Raw genomic sequence first — 26,165 nt, 5'->3', positions numbered from 1 at the left:
CCATTTTCTTTATCTAGAGATGCATCGATCTTGTTGATGCTGAAGTAAATTATGAAAACATTTATCATTAGAGTCTCATAAATTAATGCAGAATGAAGTTGGAGAAATACCATATTTCCTGATTTTAATGAAAACAGATGGTATTTTCCAACTCTTAAATCACTGTAAGAAAAAGACCATTTTTGTCTCTTTTACTGAAAATGTGCCATAAATGTACTCCTCTTTCCAACCACAATCTATTAATGCAAGCCTCATGAGTCTAGTATGTGGGGCACATCTAGCTATGAATGTTTAGACAATTAAAAAAATCCCTTTTGATATTTTCTTTGGCTGAAATTTGAAGGCAGTGAAAACAATAATAATGTATTTACAAAATTCAACAGTCTTGGAACAAATATGGAAGTGTCCTAAAAGAGAAAAATGCCTGCAATTGTGTAGTACTTATTGTGAGAGCATTCACATCTTTTGAAATAAAGTAATATATCTCAGATAACTAACAAATATGTATTTATGCATGAAGATGTATCACATCGTAGTAATATTTGTGACCCAATGATAAATGTGTGTGGGCATGCGATTAATATTAAGAGGTATGTTTGCAAACTCTGAGTAGTTGGGAGGGGGATGTATGGAATCTGCGTGCCTCTTGCGTATTTCTTGGACATGAATGTGCCTCTGACCTTTCCTAAATCTGATGACCTTTCCATGACAGGAAGGCCCATCTCTTGTGCTTGGACACTGTGCAGGCGCTGAGCACTGTAAATCTCGTAGGAGAGCATTCTTCATGGGAACGTGGAAATATATTTCATCTGTGGTTCTGTGTCTGGTAACCCATGCAGCTAGTGCTGGGGGTTGAGCAGCAAGCAGTCCTGAGGGATTAATGCCTTCGGGGTGGCAAAGGCCAGGTCTCTTCAGGAAGAGGGCTGGCTGCAGCGCATGCCAGCCACCTCTCTGCTCAACTCAGTTGCTGTTTGCTGGTGCTATATTTACAAAATCAGTTAATGGGGACAATAAATGATTGGAGAAGTTTAAACATTTAGCCTTGTGGGAGAATGAATCCTCCAGGAGCAGCACATGGAGTTCTGTGAAAAGCTTAATTGAACTGAGAGGCGATATGGAGCAGTGGGTGCAGGTTTGCCTTCTAACCTATGTCAGCAGCTGGATGTAATATAAATCATAAGATTTATAGGCAGCCTGGTGAATCCATTGTCCCTTACGTCCATTACAGCCATAAATGCCTGCATGATGTAATTACTAAAGTCTGTTAAAAGGAAGATTATTACTATGGTAATTAAAGAATTACTGAAAATGAAGAAGCCTCCATCGATTGCTATGAGAGACATCAGCCCTTCGGGAAGGTAAAATGGATGCAGAAGTATGGCCATGGAGCGAAGTCATCAGTGGAGTCTTGCACGACTCTCAGCTGTTTGCTATATCCATACATGATCTGGGGGAGAGTGAGCAGTGAGGTGAGAAAAATCATCAGAGGATGCTTAGGGATGAGGAGGTTGAAGGTTGTCTGCAAGGGGATGCAGAAGAACTTTGTGACACTGACTGAATGAGGAAATAGCTGGTAAAATAGAGTGCGATAAGTGAGGCATCTGATAAGGAAGTGGGGAAACAATCCCAATTTTATATTCTGCAGTAGGTACTGAGTTGGTGATTGCCAAGCAGGAATGAGGTCTGGATTTATAATGGAGCTGTGAAATGTCCTCAATTTGCATTAAAAAAAAAAAAAGGCAATTCCTTGAAATCCATTACATCTGAGTCAAAATAGTCATTCCAGTTTGCAGCTGTAGGTACGTACCCCAGGCTACCCAGTGGAGTCTGAATGCTGATACTGATCAACCAGCCTTGTGTTTCCCAAATAAGCTTGTTACTGTCAAGTCACTGGCACTCAGCTTCTCAATTCATAGAATCATAGAATTAGCTAGGTTGGAAAAGACCTACAAGATCATCTAGTCCAACCATCCACCTACCACCAATAACGCCACTAAACCATGTGGTACTATATCTGCCTCAGGATCAGCCTGAGACAAGAATTAAATGTATAAAATTCATCTCTTTCATCCCTTTCCATACCAGTTGGTATTGGTACCCACATATTGGATTGGATTGGACCATGGTCTGTGGAGAATCGAAGAAAATGTGGTGTCCACTTGTTTATAATGGTTTCTGGTTTACAATACGGATATTGGAGATTTCAGGTGTTAACAAGCATTTTGACAGCACTATTAGTACTTTGCAGTTGCCAGGGTGGACTGCTATTTCTCCTGCTTTGCCACAGGCTGTTCACTCATTGCCTGCAGTGATAGTCATTGACCATTCATTAGGTTTAAGTTGCAGACTCTGTGATGTAACATTTCTGCAGACATGGACTTGGGAAACGCTTGTTTCCCTTGTAGGCTACCTTTTACCTACGTGGCAGAGGGCTTATGTGGAGCTTAATGGGACTTTTTCTCATTTTTGGTGGGCACAGAGCATGGGAAGGTCATGTGCCCATCCGTATAGATCACCCATTTCACGCTGCCACACAGAAGACAATGTGGGAAACATGCCTTGAAAACAAGGCTTGCTTAGAGAAAGCATCTATGGCCTCCCTCTTCATTAGCATGCTTCTTGCTTTGAAGATTGCATGAGCATGGTGGGGAGCAAGGAAATGGATATGTTCCTGTGCCTCCTTCAGGCAGCTGATGGATCTCTGCAAGATGTAGTTCAGCTGGGGCACAAAGGACTCGATGATAGAATGGCTCAGCATCTTTCCTGACCAGGCCTTCAGGTGAGAAAATGTGTGAAAAAACTGAGGAAATCCAGCAGGTGCTGGGAGCTGCTGCTTACCCTAGTGGGGAAAAGGTGGCAAGAGGTGAAGGTGGGATTGGGCTTGTGACTGTAGTGTCTCCAGCAGGTCAGGATGAGTTTTAAAAGCATGTTTGTCCAAATGAAAATTAATACATGAGTAAAGATAGGCAGGTTCACATGGAAAATCTAGGTGTTACAGTGATAGTGTGGGCTTTCCCTCTTTCCCCTTTCACCAGCTGCTCTGCTTGTAATCTCAGCGGACAAGGGACAACGTCCAGCTTGTTTTTATTGCCTTGTTATTCAGTGCTCACTGTCATATTGTTTGCTTGGATAACATTGTCTTTTCAGGCAGAAGACGCTGTGTATGAAAAAGCACATGGTAATAAAAATAGGGGAACTATAAATGTGGCTTGGCCTGCTCCTCAGCTGCTGTAAATTATTTTGTGCAGAGCAACTGTCTGATAAAATACTGCCTGATAAAGTCCTGCTTTACTACGTGGTAGAATAAAAGATATGTAAAAATAAGTTTCTGAGGAGGCATAAATAAATCATAGAATGGTTTTGGTTGGAAGGACCTTAAAGTTCATCGAGCTCCAACCCACTGCTGCGGGCAGGGTTGCCATCCACTAGATCAGGCTGGCCAGGGCTCCGTCCAGCCTGAAGTTGAATGGATAAAGTTAAAACCAAGTGACAGGCTATGTGGAAAAAGTGATTGGACATAAAAAGCTGACGGCTCAATGAGCTATGCACTGTGAAACCAAACAGTGTGGTGGCCCCTCCAGGCTTGTTCTCTCGGGCCGTGCCAGAAAGGCTGCAGCCACTCTTGGGGCAGGGCTGGTCTCCAAACCAGGCTGGGGTGTGCAGGCCATGGCTGGCCCTTCGGCCTGGTTGCAGCTGAACCACTGGCGAAGCTGCGCCTGACAGTTTGGTCTGTTGCCATGGCACATGAGGAAAGGGAACTGCACGGAGGAAAAGACAGGTTTGGCTTTTAAAGGTATTTCTTGAACTTGGCTGCTGGGACCTTCACACTCTGCCGGTGTTGATCGCACACCTTGTGATGGGAAGGGCAGCTTGGGATCAAGGCAAGATTGAAGCTGGGCACACCTGAGAACAGCTTGGAATTGGCAGGAGGCATCAGTAGGCAGTGGCATGTAACACCATCAAAGGACATGCACTGACTGTGTTGGTGCTCCTTGGTATTGGGCAGGGAGTACTATGTTGGCTCTCATTTATGTTGGGTATTGAACCTGTCCCTGAGCTTCCCATCCTTTTTTCCTTGCCATGGTATGCTAATGAAAGCCCTGGCCTGACTCTTTCATCTTGTCCCATGCTTTGCTTTGTTGTTGTGGAGCAGGAGCAAGGGAGGGGGCTGAGGGAGAGAGATAAAGCAGGTTTGTTTATGGCTGAGTCAGAGGACAGTCAAATGGAGCATCTTCCTCCTAATGTAACAGCTGCATTAATCACTGCCACTGCAGCTACTCCCACTGAAGTCCAGAAAAAGGCCTGGGTTTCTCACAGCTTTGCTGATACCAAAGGAGTTCTCTGCAAAGACTTCCTCTTAGCAGGTACAATTATAGTGTTTTAATAGGCATGCAAGATGTGGAAAGATTTTTAATTATTGTGCGCCAAACAGAGCCTAACCTCAGCAGGAACAATTGTTCTGAGTAATTTCAGATTAAATGAAATGATTTTGTACTAGCAGTGAGGTAATCAGAGCATCACTGGGCAGCTGGCTAAGAGTGGCTGATTCTGCAAAGGCACTACAACCTAATTATGGCATTGTGTACGCTAATGTGGGGGCTCGCTGTGGGGCAGTCAGTTCAGTATCATCTAGGTAAAATCACGGGTCCAATTTGCAGAAACCTTTGACTGTATGTGCTCAAACTCTTGCATGTCAGGATCATGTAAATAAGACGTTTATGCCTATGTGGAGAAGGAATGAATAATCCCATGACCGAAACCTGCTCTGATTTTGGAGTAATGACCTCAGTTCCTTGATGAGAGCATGGAGCACATTACTGGCTGTCTCCATCCTTGTGCCTCAGGGCCTTGCTTAGGAAGGGGGAGACAATATTTTTATACACGGAAGGGTTCCCCTTCTTTCCCACTGGTGTCCTTTAAGGTAAGATTTCCCTGTTGAACCATTCATCCCAGCACAGTGAAGTTCAGCACTTTCCCCTTTAGACTTCACCACAGCTCTCTGAACTCCCATCTCCCAGATTCTGCAATACCAAGCAGAGAGTTTCTAAAGTACTTGCATGAGTTACTACAAATCCAAGTGAAAAAAATAGGGCTTGTGCTCTGAAATTACTATAGCATCTTTGAAAAGTCTCCTCTTAGATTAATTTAGAAAAAAAAAAAGAAAAATAAGTGGAGGGATAAGAGTGGTACCTTACTCATTTATCTGAGTAGGAATAGTACAAGAATAGGGGAAACAGAGGTAAAAGATCACAAAAACCTAAACTATTTACTTCAGTCCTTCTGACTACAGAGATGCCACCCCTGTTATGCCCGCAGTATCTGAACCCTCTCTTGGGGAAAGGACCAGAATCATAGAATCATAGAATAGCTGGGGTTGGAGGAGACCTTAATTACCATCCAGTTCCCACCTCCCTGCCATGGGCAGGGACACCTCCCATTAGATCAGGCTGCTCAGGGCCCCATCCAACCTGGCCTTGAACATCCCCAGGGTACGTCTACAGTGACATGTCCCAGTTTCTGACTCTTTGGGTGAGCTCAGCCTCTGCTATGAGCAGCCTCCTTACCGTGCTCATTGTGGGGTCTCTTGCCAATACCTGCATGCTCAGTAGTACTGCAGGTTGCAACGTTTCCCCCATCCTCACCTCCTTGTATTGACCTTGCCCTTTGCTCTTCAGCATGGCTAAGGCTTCCCATTTTGCCACGTATCCTTGGCTTTCCTCTTTGCCTGCCATGTGTTTGCTGGAGCCAATTCAATGTCTACAATATATATGCTACCCAGGGTTCAGAGTTTCTGTTTGTCTGATTGCCTCATGCATGTGCTTTTTTTTCTGACCCTCCCTCAAAAAGGTTATGTCCCCTCAATCTTTACAAGTCCCATGGGTGACTGCACCCTCTGCTCCTACCTATCCTTATTGAAGCAGGGGTCTTTTAAAATTATCATTATTATTTTTCATTGTCAATGTGATTGCCAAGCCAGGGAGTCATTTTCAGTCTGGAAGGCAATGGTGGGGAAAAGCTTGAGGGTGTGCAAATAAAGAATGGCAAGTGGTTTTTGGCGTCCTGGTACAATGCAGTGGTGGAACGGACCCATGGCTGCTAAGGGAAGACAACATTTCCTCATGTTTAGAGAGTGCAAAATGCTCAGTTTCCATATGTGGCTGGCTGTGTAGATTATTTTCAGCCTTTATTGTGGTCTGCAGCTTGCTAGACCCATAAAAATAGTACCTTGTGTTCTCTGTGTGGCTAACTGCTAATTACCTGCAACCATCACTTATGGAACAAAACCAGGCAGCCATCCAAACTACATGTTGCTACCTGTGACACTGAGCAAATCATTTCAAATTCATTGATAGGAAGGGGGATGGGAGAATGGGAGCCACCTGTCTTCCCACGCCCATCACTAAGAACTAGGATAGCCTTGTGGGAGCTGGAACCTGTATTAAGAATTGGAGAGGCACACACTCCTACCCCAGAACAAGGGTGTGCCCTTTGTAAAGCTCAGATCCTGTGAGACTTTGAAAAGAGTAAATGGGAAATAGCTTGTCCTAGGGGTGCCTAACTTACACATTGATGTGGCTGCTTGGGAAGCTGAAGGCTAAAACTGTTGACTGGTCGGCTTGAAAGTCCTTTACACCCAAAGCATGTGAAGGAATTAGCTTTGGACGGTTTCTGCTTTGTGATGAAATTTTGGAATACAAAGAGATATGCAGGTGCCACTGGCTTTTCATGTATTCTTTGCAATTTTACTCTGTGTTCTCAAACACCACCTACCAGAGGCTCTTAAATATTCCCACCAAAATATGGATTTCTAGGCCATTGCTGTTAATTTCAGATCACTTATAATTAGTATGGAGGAGAAAAGGAAAACTAACCCAACCAATTCTTAGCTCCTTCATGCACTGTTACAGTCATATTCATCAGGAAATTATCTACAACTTTTTTTTTTTTTCTAGTAAGAATTTCTTTCTGAAGACCACTGCCGGACAGAGAGTGCTAGAGCTAGATGAACAGCAAGTCTGGGCCAAATCTGGAGCCTCTGTGTGCCTTTCTGTATTGAATTTGCTCACCTCAGCTTTCTCCACTTTTCACATTCAAGTACCTTCTGCTTACATAGCTATGCACCTTGCACCTCCTGGGCAGGCTGCAGGAGTCTGGAGAGTGGGGCAGGGGCCTCCACTCTCCCAGGTGATGTGAAAGGAGGCAGAGGGGCATTTCCTTACCGCCATCTCATCTATTTTAATTAGCAAGAACTTCAGTGGGGACTGAGATCGTTTTCATGTAAAGTACTGGGGATGGAGCCTAAGTTCTCCAGCACTTGTGTTAAGATGGCAGACACAAGCTGGGTGACCACAAGTGGATCATCTTATAAGAAGAAGGTAAGTTATCTTGAGTGTAATGCTGCATAGAAAAGTAGCAACCTTGTGCCAAATTCTTCTATGTGAGCAACAAACCTATTTCACCATGAAATAAGTATTTCTCCAGGCTGCATGCTTGTACAAACCGAGGTTTTGCGTCAGTCACTGAAATTAGTCTCCAGTCCTTTTGCAACTCAGAATGCCTTGGTGTGCAACCATGCAGAAGTGGAAGCACTAAAAATTGGGTCTACAGCATGATAATACGTTTTAGTCGAGGCTTAAATATAACAATACCTAGCTCATGCCAGACAGTTCCTCATCTTGTGATAAGTCTTCCCAGGTGCCATAGGCATGGAGTGAAAGATGGAATTCCTTCCCTTTCTTTGTATTAATCAGAGGAGGCCGGGTCAGACAGTTCCCTCCACACCACTCTTGACCAGCAGGGGTTTGGCCGTGCGCCAGCAATCAGCTATTTCTAGCTCATGTCAGAAGAGATAGGAGTTTACTTCCCACCAAAGGGATGATGAATGCAAGAGAAAATCCTGCTTCTTTAGGTCGGAGCCATTTTACTGCAGAGGGACCATATTGCAGAGGAACACCATGAGGACTTCTGGCTTGTGGCCATGCCCCATCTCACCCCTCCTCTTCTCAGGAGGTGAGTTTGGCAAGAGCTGATTTCCGATGTGCCAGGGCTCCCTTGGGTTGCATTGGCTGCCCAGGCCATGAGGGGAGGGCACAATATATGGTTATTTTCAGCTATGGCAGCTCCTCTGGGATGGAGGATGCCCAGAAAATTCATAACCACAGATCTGTTATTAACTGCAGCAAGATGAAAGGCATGTTTTATGAAAGTAATATATTCCAGCATTACACGTGCAAGTCAGGAGAAAGACAGCATGCATATTACTGCATTCCCTATTTGTTTGTGTACGTTATTCTATGTGTAGGGGATCAAATGTTTGTTATTTATGCAATGCTAATAACAGGTCTCCAGACTGTGCTGTCTGGCTGTGAGCCAAACAGTGGGGCTGTAATATGCTTTGGTATATTGCTGTGGTTTTCCCTTTTATTGAAAGACCTTTTTTTGAGGTGAGTTGCAGGATGCAGTTGTGGAGCAGTGGTAGATGGTATGATTTAAGGGTGAGGGACAAATGAGGCTTAAGAGACTAAAAATCTTCTATCGGATTGAGAAACATGGCTGAAGACTTTCAGAGCTTTGCACCACAGCATCCCTCTATCTTGTCTTTTTCCTACTTGAGCTTTATTAGCTGGCCCAATGCAAATTACCACTTCTCCCAGCAAGTCTCCTGCTCTGCCCATAGCTGGGTAAGACTGAAGTGTTCCTGCACTGCTTACAAATCTGGGGGCAGGTTGAAAGTAAGATACCAAATTAATGGACCTAAGATCCAAAGTGAGTCTTTGAAAATGATTTTTCCTCTTAACCACACTTCTGCACGGTCATGTGAAGTAGGATTGGGACTGCCCATCTTTCTAAGAGCTGCTCTAACTTAGCCACAGAACACTACTTTGATTCAAGATTAGATTTACAAGGTGTGATTGTAGAGTCTGCTCTGTGCCAGGGACCAATTATATTAACAAAACTGTTTCTTCTGGCTTTAAAAAGTTCATCTCTGTGAAATATGAAACCACTGTGCAGGTTAGAATAGGATTTAGAAAATGTTCTCTCTGTTACATCTCTTGCAGCCGCCTTGTGCTGCCATAACCAGCCTGGCTCTCCTGAGAAGCGATGGTTTGCTGATCTCAAACAGTTGTCAAGAGGGCTTTTACGGAAGAGGGGAAGGAGTGGAAAGCAGCTCCTTGGCTCAGTGCAGACTGGAATGGCTGCAGCTGCAGGGCTGGCAATCCCCATGTGGATGAACAGTCTGCTCCCTTGCGCTGGGTGCACAAACTGTGTCTTTGCAGCTCACCCTAGCATCCCAGGCAGACCTCAGCTTTCTGTAAAACTGCTGTTTCAGGTGGCTATGAAGTCTGCTCTTGGTCACGTATTTCTCCATGCCTTTTTCCTCCTGAAATTCTGAACTGCGCTGTTTTTTTGCTACCAAGTTTTATACCGCACCTCAGCTCCACTGGAGTTTAAATCCTTACTTTGGGGTGAAGATGTCTTCTGCTAAGTGAATATTAGAGAAAAGCACGAGCGTTTCATGCATAATATGCTGTTTCGTTTCTTTCCCTGGAGCAGTTTTTGGCCCTCTTCTTGCAGGTATTAAAAAGAGGGATGATGCCAACAGGTTGGGAAGGGCAGCTCTATATTTCATACACTTTTCTCAAGTCCTTTAAAGAACAACTAAACATATTCCTTTAACAGAAATTAGCTAAAAATTGTAGGAGAAATTGTTCAGCTCTTTCTGGTAAATTCATCAGTCCTACCTCACTTCACTGCTCACCTGCAATGCATGTCTCTGCTCAAGTCAGGCTCCCTTCCTGCTGCACTGCCTCTGAAACACTCTCCTCTCCAGGTTTTCCTTGCTCTCTGTGTGGTTTGAAGTCTGCTGCCACCACAGTTGATGGCCTGTGTGACCTCTTCTCCCTGCACCTCCTCACACATTCCTTCCTTATCTGTCTTTTGCTCTGCTCCAGATTCCCTCCTGACCATAGACCATACATGTTTACAGATCCCAACTTTATGCCTTCTAACAAAGCTGGCTTTCATCCTGACGCTGAGTCATATGACTTTCCTTTTTTTTTTCCCCACAAAAACCCTCTGTATACGCATGAAGCCTTTAAACAGTGACATCTTAAATATTTTTACATCATTCACCATGTCTGTCTGCTTATATCATCACTGTTTTTTATGAGGTAGTTATTACACTTTTCTGAATCTGCTCTAGCTGTATTTTGACTAGACTGTGGTGACCTTCAGACCCCCTGCTCTGCATGTTTGTACATCACTAAATACTTTGTTGATGCTCAATAAAAAAAGAAAATAACACACCTGTGAAATTACTTTCATGTGAAGAAGCAGCTTAAGAAAAAATCGTGGAGTGAGAAATTGTCACCTCTAAAGTTGATGGAATTCAGCCACGGGGCATTTAGGGCACAATCTTACCATGATTACTTTCCCCTTGTAGTTCTAGGTTACTTCCTCACTTTGTCATTCTTTTTTTATGTGGATCAAATGTTGTCTCTGTAAAGTTACCTTTCTTTTTTGAGTTGCAGATCTCAGTGACTGTGGAGTTCATAAACTGGTTGCTCAGAGAAGCTGTGGTTGCCCCGTCCCCAGGGCCAGGTTGGTTGGGGCCCTGGGCAGCCTGATCTGGTGGGTGGCAGCCTTGCCCAGGGCAGGGGGTTGGAACTGGATCCTCTTTACTGTCCCTTCCAACCTAAGCCATTCTATGATATGAAACATTGGTACGTTTTTGCCAGTTAAAATGACTTGACCTCACTGAAGCTTAATTTTTTTTCCCAGATGGACTGTGTGGGGTAGTACCTTCTTTTTTAGTGGTGATACTCAGCTTCAAGGAGAGCAAACTCTGAAGCAGGCTGAATGTGCATTGCCATGATGCCTGCATCTAAATGCCTCACGCTGTGGCAAACTTCGGACCTGCAAGAAATCCTATTGTTTGTTGATGGGAGAGGCCCCACCTCAGCCATAATTAAAGCCAAGCTCATGTCATAAATCTGTTGGCATCCCGAGTGAAGCTGGTGTTCCCTGAGAACGAAGGTTATCTGTTTCTTTTGCTGCTAGTCCTTTGAACTTCCTGTGGTCAGGGATTCCTAGTGTTTTAAACTAGAATAACAATTATGAAACTGTCCCTGCTCATCTGGCCAGGGTTCGTGTCTAATTAACTTTAACAGGAGTCATAATTTTAAAAGCGATTTCTCTAAAGCATTATAACTAAAGACAATTAATTCTTGAGAGAGAGCGCGAGACAGGGAGGGGAGAAAAACAGAGGCACTCCTTGGGGCAGGGCACTTCATGAGTATTAAACAGCTGTGACTCATTCCTGCCTCTAGTCCCAGTGCAAGTAAGACCTTTTGAATAAGTTCTGCCTGCTAGATAAAAACTTGTCTGCTGGTGCAAAAATCCTACGACACATGTTGGAACAAGCACCTTTATGGGCTGTTCCCATTAAAAACAATTACACAGAAATGGATTTATTTTTCGATCTGTTGGTGCAGTTTTTTTTAGTTGTGGAAACTTGTCGAAGTCTGCGGAAAGAGGGGAGAAGGGGGAAGGAAATGCAGAGCAAAGAACGAATGAATTAACTCAGTTGCCCTTGTGGAGTAGGATGTTTTTATTATTATTATGCATGATATGCATATTAGTATGTATGGAACAAATCCATCAGTCCACTTGACAGGCAAAACCTGATCTTCTTGAGGACGTGTGAAGCTAGCAAGGAGACTAGCAGCAGTGTGGAACACCAGCATGAGTGGGCCCTAGCTTTGACTTGTGAATTTATTCAAGGATAGTTCTTCACACAGTATTGAAACCTGACAGGCAACCTCTGAAACCAGGGCATTTTTCAGAACTGATGCCACAGAGGACAGCATCTCTATATGTCAAGGACCCAGACTTCCATGGACGCACAGAAAATCAGGTTTTATGATGGAGAACAGTATGGAAACCTACTGCTGCTTCTACAAGGCAATTCCCACCTTTGCTAGTGACATGAGGATTCTTGAGGAAACAGTTTTTCCACCCCAAAATTGGCTCTGAGCAAGGCTAGCTGGAGCAGTGGTTATAAGGGAGCCAGCCAATGCAGTCATGCTGTCACCAGCAGTGTTGGTGGAGACGGGCACTTGCTAGAATATCACTCAACAGCCTCACCACGTGCCCTCAAGGCTGGCTCTGCACCTATGCAGGGCAGTGAAGGCTTGGCATGCTCCTGCTGAAACCACTCCAGCAGCTGCTTCCTCACTGGGGACGTGAGATCCTTACAGAGGGCAGGGAGATGGTGGCAGGAAGGGCTGGTGATGTTGTGCGTCCTTATGGTGATTACCATCTGTTGTGCAGGCCATGTCCACACTGAAACCAAAGGTGGACCTGCAACATTGGCGCACTCCGTAAGGCTGCTTTCAATGGAGATGGCTTGGGTGGCAGTGGCAGCATGATGGTAGCAATGTAACAGCAGCTTGGAGCTGCCCCAGCCTGCTCGAGGTGTATTCTTCCTTAAAAATACTGAACAGCTGTGGTATGGCTGCAGGTTCTGCCTCGCAGTGATGTTTTCTCCCCTTGCTGAGAAGTCAAAGATTTCAGTCATTCAGTTCTTTAGGTCCTCCAGCTGCTCTAACAGCTCCCAGCTGCCCTGTAGGAGAGCGCTCATCTACTTTAGATGAAGCAACATAGCAAGATGAGTATCTTAGCATGATGAGACTAAAAGCAAACCTACACCATTTCTGGGCTTCTCAGAAGGTGAACCCTGACCACTTAGGGAAGAAAAATCTGAGCTACCATGTGGCAGTGTCTTGTGTCCTTGAAGCCAGGAACTGGGAATTTTGTGCCCTCTGGGAGGGAGCTGGCTTTCTCTGTGCAGGAGCCTGAGGCAAAGCAGCATGAATGTGGTATGGACACGAAGAGGACCAGGAGTGAAACAGAGTAAACCGCAATGGTAGTGTACAAGTATGCTAAGGATGATGCTTAGTAGTTTTACAACATATATTCTGTAAGCGATGAACACGAATTTCAAATTGTGTATTAATTTGCTTTCTGTTTATTCCTAGGAACATAGCATTTTTTTCTGTTTGCTGCATTGCTAATGTTAGCTTAGCCATTAGGTTGTCTCATTTGATCCCATAGAGATGCCAAAATATAGGGGAGGAAAGTATACTTTGGACAATATTTAATCAGTATTCTTGCTGGGAAAATGATAGCCAGCTCTAATCTTTTAATATGCTTGAATGAGGAAATCACTAACATGCACACCTATATTCCTTAATCTTCCATTACAAAAACAATGTTTAATAATTCTGAAACCTCACCTTCTCTTAAAGGCTATCATCCAGCAACACAAATTAACTTAGAAATAATAATAAAATCCCTAGGGAAAGTAATCCCTTTGTCCACCCACAAGGCAAAAGTATCAGTCTCCACTGAGCCAGCTAGAACTTATGTGTACGCTGCTGAATAATGAAGGTGATTTTATGGCCTTTGGAATAAGTAACATTCCATGGCAGGTATGCTGTTTGTGTTGTTATCAAGCCTCTCTGAGGGGACAGTGGTGAAAGCTTTGTTACGTGAATGAGATGAAGGTGATTGGGAATAGCCTACATAGATCTAGCAATATTATATTATGAATAACAGATGGTGTAGGCTTTGTGGGACCTCTAGAGGTCCCTCATCCCACCCCTATCCAAAGCAGAGCAGGTTGCCTAGGGCCTTGTCCAGTTGGATTTTGAGTATCTCCAAGTTGGAAACTCCACAGCACCCCTGGACACTTACTGCAGTGTTTACCCTCATGGTAAATTAATTTTCCATACTGAGTAGAAATGTCTCACTTGAGCAACCTGATTTTTTTTTTTTTTTTTGGTGTGTGTGACAAGGGAGGGGCAGTAGTTGCTATCTGCCATGACTTTAACTTAGCTTTAGACATGATCTCCTGCAGCATCTTTGTGTCCCAACTGGAACATTCTGGTCTGGATGAATGGATTAGCAGATAAGACCTCATTGTGGCCTTCCAGACCTCATTGTGGCCTTCCAATACTTGAAGGGAGCGTCTAAACAGGAGGGGGATCGATTGTTTGTGAGGGTGGATAGTGATAGGACAAGGGGGAATGGTTTTAAGCTGAGACAGGGGAGATTTAGGTTAGATATTAGGAGGAAGTTTTTCACACAGAGGGTGGTGACGCACTGGAACAGGTTGCCCAGGGAGGTTGTGGATGCCCCGTCCCTGGAGGCATTCAAGGCCAGACTGGACGTGGCTCTGGGCAGCCTGGTCTAGTGGTTGGCGACCCTGCACTTGGCAGGGGGGTTGAGACTCGATGATCTTTGAGGTCCTTTTCAACCCAAGCCATTCTATGGTAAGTGAAAAACTGTCTTATTTGTTAAGCTTGATGACTTAATATTGTACTTGGAGGCCTTTACAAGCACAGTTCTTCCAGATTTATTCTGGCATGTATCTGATTTACCACCTTTGCCTGTGACGTGCAGGTGGAGCAAGAACTCACCCTCATCAAGTCTGCAGCTGACACCAAACTGGGAAGAGCCATCATCATAGGCTGCCACTCAGAGGAACCTGGGCAGCTGGAGGAATGGGCCAACAGGAACTTTATAAAATTTGCCAGCAGTTTGCTCTGGCAGCAATGAAGATCAAGAGCCTGATACAGCTTGGGCTATATCAGCAGGAGCACGGGCAGTGTATTCAGGGGAGTGATTATGGTGAGTATCCCCGTCTATGCAGTATTAATTAGATTCCATTTACAATCTTGCATCCAGATTTCAGCCCTGGTGCAAGAGCTAAGTTGATAAACTTGCTGCTAAGCCCCCCAGATGCTTGGAATTTGGAGATCAGCCCTGTTAAGGAAAGCTGATGGATCAGGACTTGTCCAGACCAGGGATGAGACATCTTCAGGAGGTTAAGAGCAGCCTGCCACTACCTATGAGGCAGTTATCAGAGTCACCAAAGTTCCTCACAGTGGTATGTGGTAGGAGGACAACAGACAATGGGCAAGAGAGGGTCAAATGGGAGATAAGGAGGAACCTTTCCCCATGAGGACAACAAGCAGTGGAACAGGCTGTACAGCGAGGCTGTGCAGGCACCATCCTTGGATGCGTCCAGCTCCAGCACCGAGGAGCTCCCTTCAGGCACAGTGTATTGCATCACTTTCCATACACCAGCACCAGGTGCTCCTGCCTCTCCTGGAAGATCTAGATCATGGTACCTCTTGTACTTATCTACATCAAAGGAGTGCATTAACTACAGAAATACAAGAAAGCACAGTGTTATAAACAGCTGCCCAGTCCATAATTATTGTCTTATTGCTTTCTCACAGACAAAACTGGCACATTTTCAAGGATATGGCTAGAGTCTGTCCTGGAGGAGAGGACATACCTGGCATGCAACTGGCAGGATTAGACATATTCTCAATTAAAACTCATACTACATTTAACAGAGTAGTGTGAACAAGTGAAATTTCTGATTCAATTGAGGGAAATCATGTCTGCATTGTGTAACATAGCATGGTCTTTCACTATCTGCTTACTGCTGTTTGGAGGACTACCTCATTGTAATCTAGAACTTCCTCATGAGGGCAGGGGAGGGGCAGCACTGATCTTTACTCTCTGGTGACAGCGACAGGACCCAAGAGATGGCATGGAGCCCCATTGGGGAAGGGTCAGATTGGGGGGTTAGGAAAAGGCTCTTCACCAGAGGGCGGTGGGTATGGAACAGGTTCCCCAGGGCACTGGGCACGGCCCCCAGCTGATGGAGTTCCAGAAGCATTTGGACAACACTCTTAGACATAGGGGCTGAATTTTGGGTGGTCCTGTGTGGAGCCAGGAGTTGGACTTAATGGTCCTTGTAGGTACCTTGCAACTCAGGCTATTCTATGATACTCGAGCATGTTTAGTTTGCTAAAATGCATGCACAAGGAGGCATTGTTACAGAGAGGTGATCTTGTTTCCTACAGTGTCATTTGGAGGTTATTTCCTAGGAATCCACACAGAAAATAAGACCTCAGAGCTGTTGCAATAAGGTTAGTGTGAAACGATCCTTTTTCTTCCCTCATTCCCACCAACTTTTGTAGTGATGTTAGCCTCATTAATCATGTGAAAGATTTGCATTTTTATGGAAACAGCTGTCTGTGTCCTTAAGCAATCTAAGTCTTCCTCACAGAAAAGTGGATCCAAAGGGAAAAAGAAGAAATGAAGTTATAATTTTATTTCCTTACGTGTCTGATTTAGAGCTACTCACATAGAGAAGACATTGTAGGTACTGAAAGACATGTCTCAATCACATGGAGAGCTGGGGAGAAAACATTAATGCAAAGTAGCTTCTTTAGCATCTCATCTCATATCAGGGCTCTAATCTTCTGGTCTCTTTATCAGACTTTTATGATTATTTGCAGCATAGAAAGAGAAGGTGGAAAATCAAATGTAATAGATTTTTTTTCATCTACAAGGTTTATGTGGGTGTTTGGGGAAAGAAAGTGAAGTACACCAGCTCTTGAACACTGAGCAACAACACAGGAGCAATAATTGAGGACGGAGAAGGAAGAGAACATTCCATTGTAAGTCTGAGTGAAATTTACACATCTTGAGAGCTGTGGTAATCACAGATGGTTCCCAGTGTCTGCCTCACAATATTCTGGTCTTGCTGATGATGACTACTCAAGTTTAAAATGGGTTACAGTGCTGTTTGCGCTTTTGTAATGGAGTGGAATACAGTTGTCACAGAAGAGCTTCCCATTTTTGCATTTCTGTTCAACATGACTCAACTGGATAGAAGAGAATGGCGTCCACTTCTCACTTCTGAATTTGTCTTCAGAGAGTTGTGGATGTGTGTGGCAGGGAGAGGCTGCCTCTTTTTTCCTTCACTTGTAATGCGTACTTTATAGTAACAAAATTCCCTGTTAAATGATCACAATTAAAAGACTCCTAAGAAACTTTCTTACGTCAAGTTTTACACGTTCGAAAAGGCTTCCTTGGCACAAAACAATTCCTAATGCTGCCCTCACTGCATAGCCAGATTCCTTTTGGTTGTGTACCCAACATACTGATTGGCTCCATGAGCAAGCACAGCTAGAGCACACAATGCTGTGATAACGTCTGAAATTTGTAGAGTGGGAATCTTAGTAAGGAGGTTTCCAATTCTACCAGAAGATAAATCACTATCCATAGCCTTGGGGTTTTCGAGAAGAAAATCATCTTGTAAGGATGACACCTCCACTTCTCAGCTGGAAGAAGAGCAGCTTCTGGCACAGTGAAGAGCTCAATCTTTATCTTTCCTGTTTGTTATCAAAATAGCTTTGGTATGCCCCACAAATTGAACATGAAACAAGTCTGCTTGCAAAAACTAATGCAAACTGAGCTAATTGCCATCCTTTTGTATATATTAGATCAAATTCTCCGTTGTCCTCCACAGCCTGCAGCCATTATGCTCTGTAAAAGTTCAGCATAGGGGAGATGTGCATGCAAATCTGTTTAAAAAGTCCTACTTTTCTCCATTAAGTTGGTAAAGATAGTTAAGATCTTTATAACTGCTCTGATCTGGTATTCCCTCTTACAAGTTACAAGGTATTTTTAATTACGGTGGTAACATTTTAATAAGACTATCAGTGCCTCGAGCCAATGCCCTAACCCAGTTGTTTGACATGCTAGGATGACAAGCTTCTGTTATAATGCTCAGCCTTGCTAATGGAAGATTCACGCTAATGAGGGGAAATCCTGGGTGTCTATACACCTACTGTAGCAGCTCCCATTTGATCCTTCACTCCCATTTCCAAGAATGAGGATATGAGCAGAAGAAAGGGATGGGTGTCAATCATGCTCCTCATTCCCTTGGGCTCACACGTACCTGGGTGCAAATTAGAGCAGCCCTGGTGTGAAGTGACTGTGAAGTTTCCTGGAGAGCTTCCTGTCCCATTTCTTGTCTGGTACTGTGTGCGGCCCAGCTGCGCTGTAGTATCTAACGCCAAACATCAAACTGAATAATGAGGGAGGATGCTCTACTGAAAGTTCACGTTTTGTTGAAATAATTCATCCTCACAAATGAATGCATATTGCATGCATATTATGTGGCTGAATAAATTTTTGACCCGGTATTATACAACAGCTAGTCAGAAATAGCCTCCTATTGCTGTCAGCACTATTAAGTACCTTTCTATAAATTTCTCAAGCTCTGGCAAATGTCAGCAGGTATTGATGAAACATCATTGTAAAGAGTTTTTAAAGGAACAGAAATAATGCATCATTAAATAACTGACCTTGTACTATCACTGTTAGGTTTCTGTGCTTCCAGCAACACAAACTCAGGAGTTGTGCAGAAAATATAAAATGTACAGTCAGTCATGGTAGGACCCTGGTGGGAAAAGGATGTCACATGTCATTCTCCTTCACCTGAAGCAAAGCAGCAAGGTATCCTGAAACTTTTTGTCTGAGTAGTCAGTCAGGTTTGGCAAGGCTGATGCATCCTTCACCACACCCTTTATTTTTGCATGGTAGAGAAAGAATTTTGCAGTCCTAGGATGCGTTTTCCCCTTGAATTCAAATACTTTTTTTTTCTTAACCTTACTAGAAACTGGTAGTGTAATACTTTCTAAAAGGGGCAGAGCTGGTGTTCAGGTGCCTGGGAATGACAGCCCTTGGCAGACAGTCCTGGGCTTGGCTAGTTACAGGTTGACATGGAGAACTTTTTGTCAGTCATTCCCCGCCCTCCCCAACCCCTCCAAACTCTCATTGGGGCATATCTACCTTTTAAAATGGATTATGCTGCAGGGCATTATAAATCTGCCCATAATTAGGCACCAGTTGAGTGTATATAAGATATATCTTCCCCATGACAGAGATATCTTGGAGTAAGTTGTCTGAGTTCTCTAGCTTTGTTATTAATGATATTTTAGGCTATCTGCAGTTGCTGTAGAGGTGTTGCTGCTGGTGCCAGCTGGCAAACCTCTTTCCCCGTTAAGAGAGAAGCTCAGAATAAAGACTTGGGATTTTTGAGGTCGAGTGAAGTGAGGAAGTGGGAATTCCTAGGACTGACCTTCATTTCCTCAGAAACACAAACTTTATGAGTGCTGCCACTCAGGCTAAGTTCTCGCTTCCCAGGCAGTCATTGCACAGGAGTAATGATGCACAGCAATCATGTCACAAAGATACGTAGCCAGATAAGTAGCTTGCACGTGCAAACTTGTCTTTGCTACGCAGAACTGTAGGAGGTAGGAACACGGAAGTCACATTCTGTCTTATTGTGACAATTTAGAACCTTGTTTGGAATTCTAGACCTAGTTTTCATAAGCAACAATAACAAAAATCAATTTCCAAGTCATATTCACATTTCTGCTTTGAATGTCAGCTACCATCAGTTATCAGTGTGTTTCACCTACTTCAAATTTACTTGGTTCTTCTCCATGCAAGGAAGGTATCAAAGAGAGGATGGTATTAAATAAGCTCACAAGATGGCATGTGAAGTAGGAGGGCATGGCAGCTGCTGTTATAAGTTAATTAACAAGGCATAGAGAGGAATTTCTGCCTGCCCTAGGAATTCAGTTTATGAAGTAAAATATAGTTATCTCCCTCGTATAGACAGAGACAGTCACCTCAAGTACTGGCATGAATAATTAAAAACTTAGTACCCAGTGTCCTAAGCCTGAAACACAGTTTTTGGGTACATCATTTAGGGTTAGAAAATAATCTTCTACAAAGCCTAGACAGACAGAGAGATGATGCCTAGCCTTAGGATTATGTATAAAGGAGCTTCCCTCTGCTTACTAAACTGATGTTCAGACATAACTGTATCATCTTCACATCCATGGAGTTGCATTCTGCTAATACATGCAGTTCCAGAGGAGGTGAGTTAGGATAAAGAGCTGTAGAACAGACCGTAGCTCTTGGTTTAAGAAGCCAGGAGGGAATATTGCATCTACTTTAGACTGACTTGTTTAAAGACAGTCTCCTAGGACCCAGACAGTTTTCATGAATCCGTGTGTTAAGAAACAGAACTCCACCTTCTGCTAAGAGGCATGAGCAAGAAGCTCCAAATTACTGCATTTCATTCTCTTCTGCATGGAGTTTTCCTTGGGAAGAAAAAGACACCAAGGCTTGCAGAGTTTACTGGACATTTGGTCTCAGTAACACTTTGAAGTATAAGAAAGTCAAGGAACTTAGGATGTGGCTTCAGGTAAGTCAGGACTGGCCTGGCCCTTCCTAGGAGCAGTGAAGCAAGGTTGAAGCAGTATCTTCCAGTTATGATACTGACATTTTCCCACAGTAAGTAGAATTTTAAGCAATACCCGTGTCACTTGTTATTGTTCCAAGATAACTTGTTCCACCAATTCCACCCAGGGTAGCACCTACAAAACTTTACTTTGTTTCAGCAAAATAAAAATACCTCTGTTTACTTATTTCTACTGCCCATGTGTGAAAATAGCTCACATGGGAGCACTGAGCTGTTCTCAGTATCAGTTCAGTTTTATCCTCTCCTCTGAATTCCAGTGGGGCTAATTGTGCAAGAAGGACTAGCAGAATCCATTTGCTGCTTAAGCACATTTTTCAACATGTCCAGGTAACAATGACTCATTTGGGCCTCTGGGTGTATCACATACATGCTGTCTCCATCACAAATAATGGAGTGCCTCACTGAGCTGGCACACTAGTCCAAGCTGAAAAAGGTGGGGCTGATTGGAGGTGGTGCTAAAACTCAGCAAGAATGCCAAATCACTGTAATGCTTGCAGATTTCTAAATACACATACATATAAACAGACAACTTTCAAAGGGAGCTGCTGAAAAAAAAATCCTTACTGTTTGTATGTTTACATACAAGTGCCTGACTTGATGTATCAGCACTTGAAAAATCTGACTTTTAGATATGCTGGTGTCACTAATGCAGTGATCTCTGTATCTATGTAGTGAAAACTTTGGACTGCCTTTGTTTTTCTTACTCAGCCTTACTGTTTTTGTATTCTGCTCCCTGATGACTTGGAATGTAATGTCAAATCATCAACTTGTGCAGATTTATTCCAAAAAGTACCCCAAATCCACATAAATACATATATCTGTATCAGTTGATTGATATGTGCACTGCTACATACTGATTCAATAGTACAGAATATATATTCCAATATGGAAGTCACTGTATGACTTCACAGCTAGTGGCCAACTTGCATTTTGCCGCTTTGTAGCACTCCATGTAGCCCTGTGCAACATATTCGCTTGGAACAGCTCTTAGCTTCCACTGTGCTGCATCCACCACCACCCTACCGCAGCAGGTTAGGTTCTCGTGTCACTTGCAGTGGCACTGCAGAGGATTGCTCTCTTTTGGTTGTTTTTTGATTAGTTCAGAAAGCCTTGTCCTTTGATGTGTTTGAGTTGGGATGTGGTTTATCACTCAGATCTAAAATACCAGGAAAATGACTGGTGCAGGAGAGACAGAAAGAGGCCCAAGAATTTACAGATGCGGATGACTTACATGGCTGGCTAGCTGTACTGCACTTTGAGAGAAATACCTTGGCAGATTTATCCATGGGTCACAGCTACTTCTTAAAATCTGACCATCTTTCCTCAGCTTTCTAACGTCTTGGTCAAGTGGCCAGAACAGCTGATGAAGAGCAATTAAGCACAGGTAAGAAATGGTTCCAAGCTGGCCCATGAGACAAATCAGTAGTCAATGGCTGAGAGTGAAGGAGCTGCTGGGCATCCTACAGCAAACTGCCTTTGCTGACACTGCACTCACACAAATGTATTAGAACAATTTTGTCTCTAGCATCTGACATTTTTCACTTTTTAAAATGAAACTTTCAGGTAGCAAGAAAGCCTGCAATGTGAAAATGTTTGTTTAAACACCTGTTTCTGGATACCCTCTTTCACATGCACAAACACAGGCAGTGCATGACACAATTCAAATATTTCATCTACTGATGTGAGAGTTTCAGGTCTGTTTTAGAAAAGTACTGGGCTTGGAATACTGACAGTGCTCCTGCTTGGGGGACCTCTCTGGTGGGGTCACATCTGGAGTACTCTGTCCTGTTTTGGGCTGCTCAGTTCAAGAAAGACAGAACTAGAGAGAGTCCAGCCTCTGCTGGCCATGAAGATGATGAGGGGCCTGCAACATCTCCCTTGTGAGGAAAGGCTTAGAGACCTGGGGCTGTTCAGCCTGGAGGAGAGAAGACTGAGTGGGGATCTCATCACTGTTTATAAATATCTGAAGTGCGAGAGCCAAATGGATGAGATCAGGCTCTTTTCAGTGGTGTGCAGCAATACAATAAGGAGCAACAGGCAGAAACTGGAACATAGGAAGATCCATCTGAACATGAGGAAAATCTTCTTTACTTTGAGGGTGACAGAGCACTGGAACAGGCTGCCCAGAGAAGCTGTGGAGTCTCCTTCTCTGGAGATACTCAAAACCTGCCTGGATGCTTTCCTCTGCGACCTGCTTTAGCAGGGGGTTGGACTTGATGTTTTCCAGAGGCCCCTTCCATCCCCTACAACTCTGTGATTCTAGTGTGTCTACGAATTGATGGAACCATTTACACTGCTTCCCCAACAAGCACATTAGCCCTGCGATGAAGTCCTGAAGCAGGGGGACATGGCTGCTGTGTGCAGAGCACGCTCATCCGTGGTGTAACCATGCTGATTTAACAGGTGCTGTCTTTTTTGAGTCCCTGTTGCCTTCTGGATGTTTGGCATCATTGGTACGCCTCCCACAGCCATCCTCACCACAGTGCTCAGGAGGCCGTGTTGTACCATGAGGAAGGCGGTAGATTTTGCCTCAATTCGACCGGAAGCGTTTAATGGGGCCGCAACCTCCGTACCTAGAACTTGTGAAGGAACCGAAGCAGTCGGGGAGCCCGGCAGGGGAACCGGGGCCATGGTGGTGCGGAGGGCGGGCTAGCAGAGCGCCGGGCCGGGCTGAAGGCGAGGCAGCTCCACGCCCCGCACCGCCGCTTAAAACCGCCGCCGAAAGGTGTGGCTTCGCCTTTCCTGTGCCGGCGGGGAGGGGACGGGACGCAACTTTGCTCTTACTACTACTGCTGCTGCTGCTGCTGCTGCCGCCGCCGCCACCGCCCGCAGCCTCCGCCGCCCGAGACCCCTCTGCTTCGCCCAGCCGCCCTCCCTCACCTCCCGGCGCCCGGCCCCCGCCCGCCCCGCCGCCTCCTGAGCTCGGGCTCGCCGGGCGGTGAATGCCGCTGTCCCCTCCGGCTGTGGGTCGGCTGTCTCCCCGCTGCCCGCTTCGTCCCCTCTCCGCCCCGCCGCCATGAGCATGAACGGCGGCTCGCACCCGCGGATCAACACGCTGGGCCGCATGGCGCGGGCCGACTCGGGCACCGACCTGCGCTACGAGATGAGCTCCCATGTGGTGGGCGGCGGCGGCGGCGGCGGCGGCACCACCCACACCCACAAGACCTACTATTACCAGAAGACCTACGGGGGGGACTACGCCTCCGACGGGTACGGGTAGGTAGCTAGGGTCAGCGTTAGTTCTCTCGGACCTCTTGGTCTCATTATTGGTGCCGCTCTTCTGGGCGTTGCTTCTGGAGCACTGTTGCACGGTTCGTGTTAAAGTTCATCCCTGGCTTTATTGCTGGGACATCCTGATCGCGTTGCAGGAGGATGAGAGTGCAGTGTATACAGTAAGCAAACAGCAGCTGGCAATGCGCAGGCTATATGAAGCCACACGTACCCGCTGAGAATCAGGCTTTCGGGAATTAGGGACCCTACCCAGCGCTGAGAGCTGTGCTTCACATCTGCTGCCCAGGACTGCTGAATGAAGGACCAAACTTGCATTCTTCCTATATTTGCTTGTTACTTTGCACAGTTCTTAGTTCTTCATTTCACTTTTGGTTTAGTTTGTGCTCTCTGATCAGCTGCCGCTGGGAGATGTTCACCTACTGCTGCGGTAATATGAGAATACCTATTATTGCAGTACAATGAGAGCAATTCAGTGCTTTTCCAGTGGAGAGTGCACGTTAGGACTCCGAAATACTGTCGCTGTGTTGCATTTTTGAGGGTCTGTTTTGCCAGCGATGCTCCACTACAAGTAGCTTTACTGCTTTTAAGAGACAGACATGAAAAATGAATGGCAGAGCATACTGCTTCCTCGCTGTTCTTTTTTCCAGACTTCCTTCCAGCACAGTTACAGTGGTGTTACTTCCCTGTTAGTCCTGACTTTCACTAGAGGATAAATACTTTTATTTAGTGTTCTTTGGCCTTTGTTAGGTTTTTCAAAGGAGCCCGTAGTTTGCTAGATGCTTCTTTCTTTAGTTTTCAGTGGTTCATTAGCACGGGCATGATGAAGAGGTTAACAGTCTTCCATCAACATAGTTTCATCAACTCTCTGTAACGTAATGTTCATATCTCCTTTTTGGCAAGGACGTTACGATGACAGTTCCTTTTCACCTTATTCCAAGGTCACTTTGTGGAACTAAAGACCCTTGTTAATGAGATTGAAATACATATATGTATTTTACGTATAATCTTTTGTACATGAAGAGGTCTGACCATAATGTTTTATGCAAGTACTTGCAAAACGGTGTATGTACTTGCACCTTACCCAGTTGCATAGATTTGTTTTGGATTGGTGCTGACTTGAATGATGTGTCTCAAAACAGAAGAAGAGGTTTGGTTGCCATTTGATGGAAAAAAGCAGCCAGGCCTAATTTTGCGCATGTGCAGAAAATCCACTAAATCCTATGTGTGCTTGCAGAACCAGGGCCATGATCTCTAGAATTGGTTTTTGTTATTGTTAAACCTCATACTGTTACTGCCAAATTTCAGTGGCAGTTACCGAACTTAAAAACAAAGGCTTCTTTTTTTTCAGTGGGGAAAATTCCTGTACTTGAATTTAAAATGCAGTAGCATTCAACGTAGGGTCTAGTCTTGTAAGTTTTGGGGCGTATTCTGCCAAACAAGTCTGTGCTGAGTGCTACATTAGTCACAGAGCAATATAAGCCGCTCCTTACCCTTAGGGCTCGGCAAGGTGCTTTTACAACATTCCCAGTTTCTTCTGGCTTGGGAACTCAGGATGAGCTTGGCCCTGGGTACAGATACTCAGCTTGATGTTGAGTCACACACCCTTAAACTGCCCATTCAGCAGCCAGGTGTTTATCAGTGCCTTTGCGACAGGGAGATGCTGGCGGAGAAGAAGACAGTGGCCAGTTTTGCAGTTTTATTTGTCATTGCTGAGATCAGGCAAGGAAGGAGAAAAAAAAAAGCATAAGATTCATGGTCACGAAGTAATGCATTGCTGCAATAATTAATTGGTTTACACACAAGATACGTTTGAAGGTTAATGGAATGCCAGAGCCTTACATGTAGAAAAGGAGCCAGAAATTCATGATGAAGCTTTGAAATAACTTGCAAGGGGCTGGCAGACAAGGTAAACTTAAAGGAAACGGATTCAGAGTTGTGGTTTTGCCCCTCCCATTGGCCTTGCGGCGGTCTGCAGGGTCTTGCCCATGGTGAATCGCAGTGCTGTGCTGGCCATGAGAGCTGCCCCAGTGACAAACAGAACTATCAGAAGACAGAGAGTAAAGAATGTTCCGGAGCTGCCAAATGCCTGCTGCACTAGCAGAGCCAGCAGGAGAACAGCTCTTACCAATAGCTGGTAACGCTGCCATGAGATAAAGAAACGACGTCGTGCCTCTCCTAATAAACCTTTTAATAAATACCTGTGAGAGATTGGTTCCATTGCAGGCTATTCATCTTTGAAAGCACAAAAGCTGCTGTCGAGTGCAGCCATATTTCAGGCAGCTGTTGTTGGAGGAGCCGCAGTGCCGAGCTGTGCCATGGGCTCCAGGTGCACCTCCCTCCCAGCACGGGCTGTGCAGACGTGCGTACAGCCACCAGCTGCTGCCTCTGCAAATGGTGCCTTCTCTCCCACTGACTCATACCAGTGGCAAAAGTCCCGCTCAGGAGTGTGAGAATTTCTTCAAACAGGCGTGGCCGGGCCCCTTGTGAAACCCTGCAGCTTCCACCGAAGGCACCTGGCAGTTTTAACACGTCGCCAGTGACTTTTTTTTTTTTTTTTTTTGCACACCTAAATGGATTAAGAGCCCAGTAATGCGAGATACAGATTTCTTTTGAGATGTATCACATTGTGGTCTACATGCATGGTCTATTCTTCCAAGTTTGAAGGTGTTTGATGAGGCTGCAGTGTGCCAGAATGGAGCCAGTAAGAGCAGAGAATGACAAAATT

The 26,165-nt window shown here is 44.8% G+C and overlaps 2 protein-coding genes and 1 long non-coding RNA gene across 7 annotated transcripts in view; 2 read left to right on the top strand and 1 right to left on the bottom strand.

Moving 5' to 3' along the window:
* RIOK1 (RIO kinase 1) overlaps positions 1-16,919 on the top strand; it is a 46,366-nt gene extending 29,447 nt beyond the window's left edge. For all 3 annotated transcript variants that reach the window (XR_002435188.1, XR_002435187.1, XR_002435189.1), the window contains exons 18-20: positions 14,467-14,694; positions 15,945-16,010; positions 16,437-16,919. The gene's annotated coding sequence lies outside the window, so the exon portion shown is untranslated. The remainder of the gene's footprint in view (positions 1-14,466; positions 14,695-15,944; positions 16,011-16,436) is intronic.
* LOC110393771 lies at positions 16,803-22,267 on the bottom strand. The gene is made up of 3 exons (XR_002435192.1): positions 19,016-22,267; positions 18,240-18,334; positions 16,803-16,883 (listed from the first exon to the last, which is right to left on the bottom strand). It is a non-coding gene; the product is annotated as an uncharacterized LOC110393771 (long non-coding RNA).
* Positions 22,943-26,165, top strand: part of DSP (desmoplakin) — a 37,569-nt gene continuing 34,346 nt past the window's right edge. For all 3 annotated transcript variants that reach the window (XM_021387244.1, XM_021387243.1, XM_021387242.1), the window contains exon 1: positions 22,943-23,425. In XM_021387244.1, the coding sequence (XP_021242919.1) occupies positions 23,226-23,425 (200 nt within the window). In that variant the 5' untranslated portion in view covers positions 22,943-23,225. The remainder of the gene's footprint in view (positions 23,426-26,165) is intronic.

The sequence above is a fragment of the Numida meleagris genome, chromosome 2 (genome assembly GCF_002078875.1).
Source record: "Numida meleagris isolate 19003 breed g44 Domestic line chromosome 2, NumMel1.0, whole genome shotgun sequence".
NCBI classification, from domain to species: Eukaryota; Metazoa; Chordata; class Aves; order Galliformes; family Numididae; genus Numida; species Numida meleagris.
The sequence above is the reverse complement of the archived record's forward strand: the minus strand, read 5'-3'. Positions and strand labels throughout refer to the sequence as shown.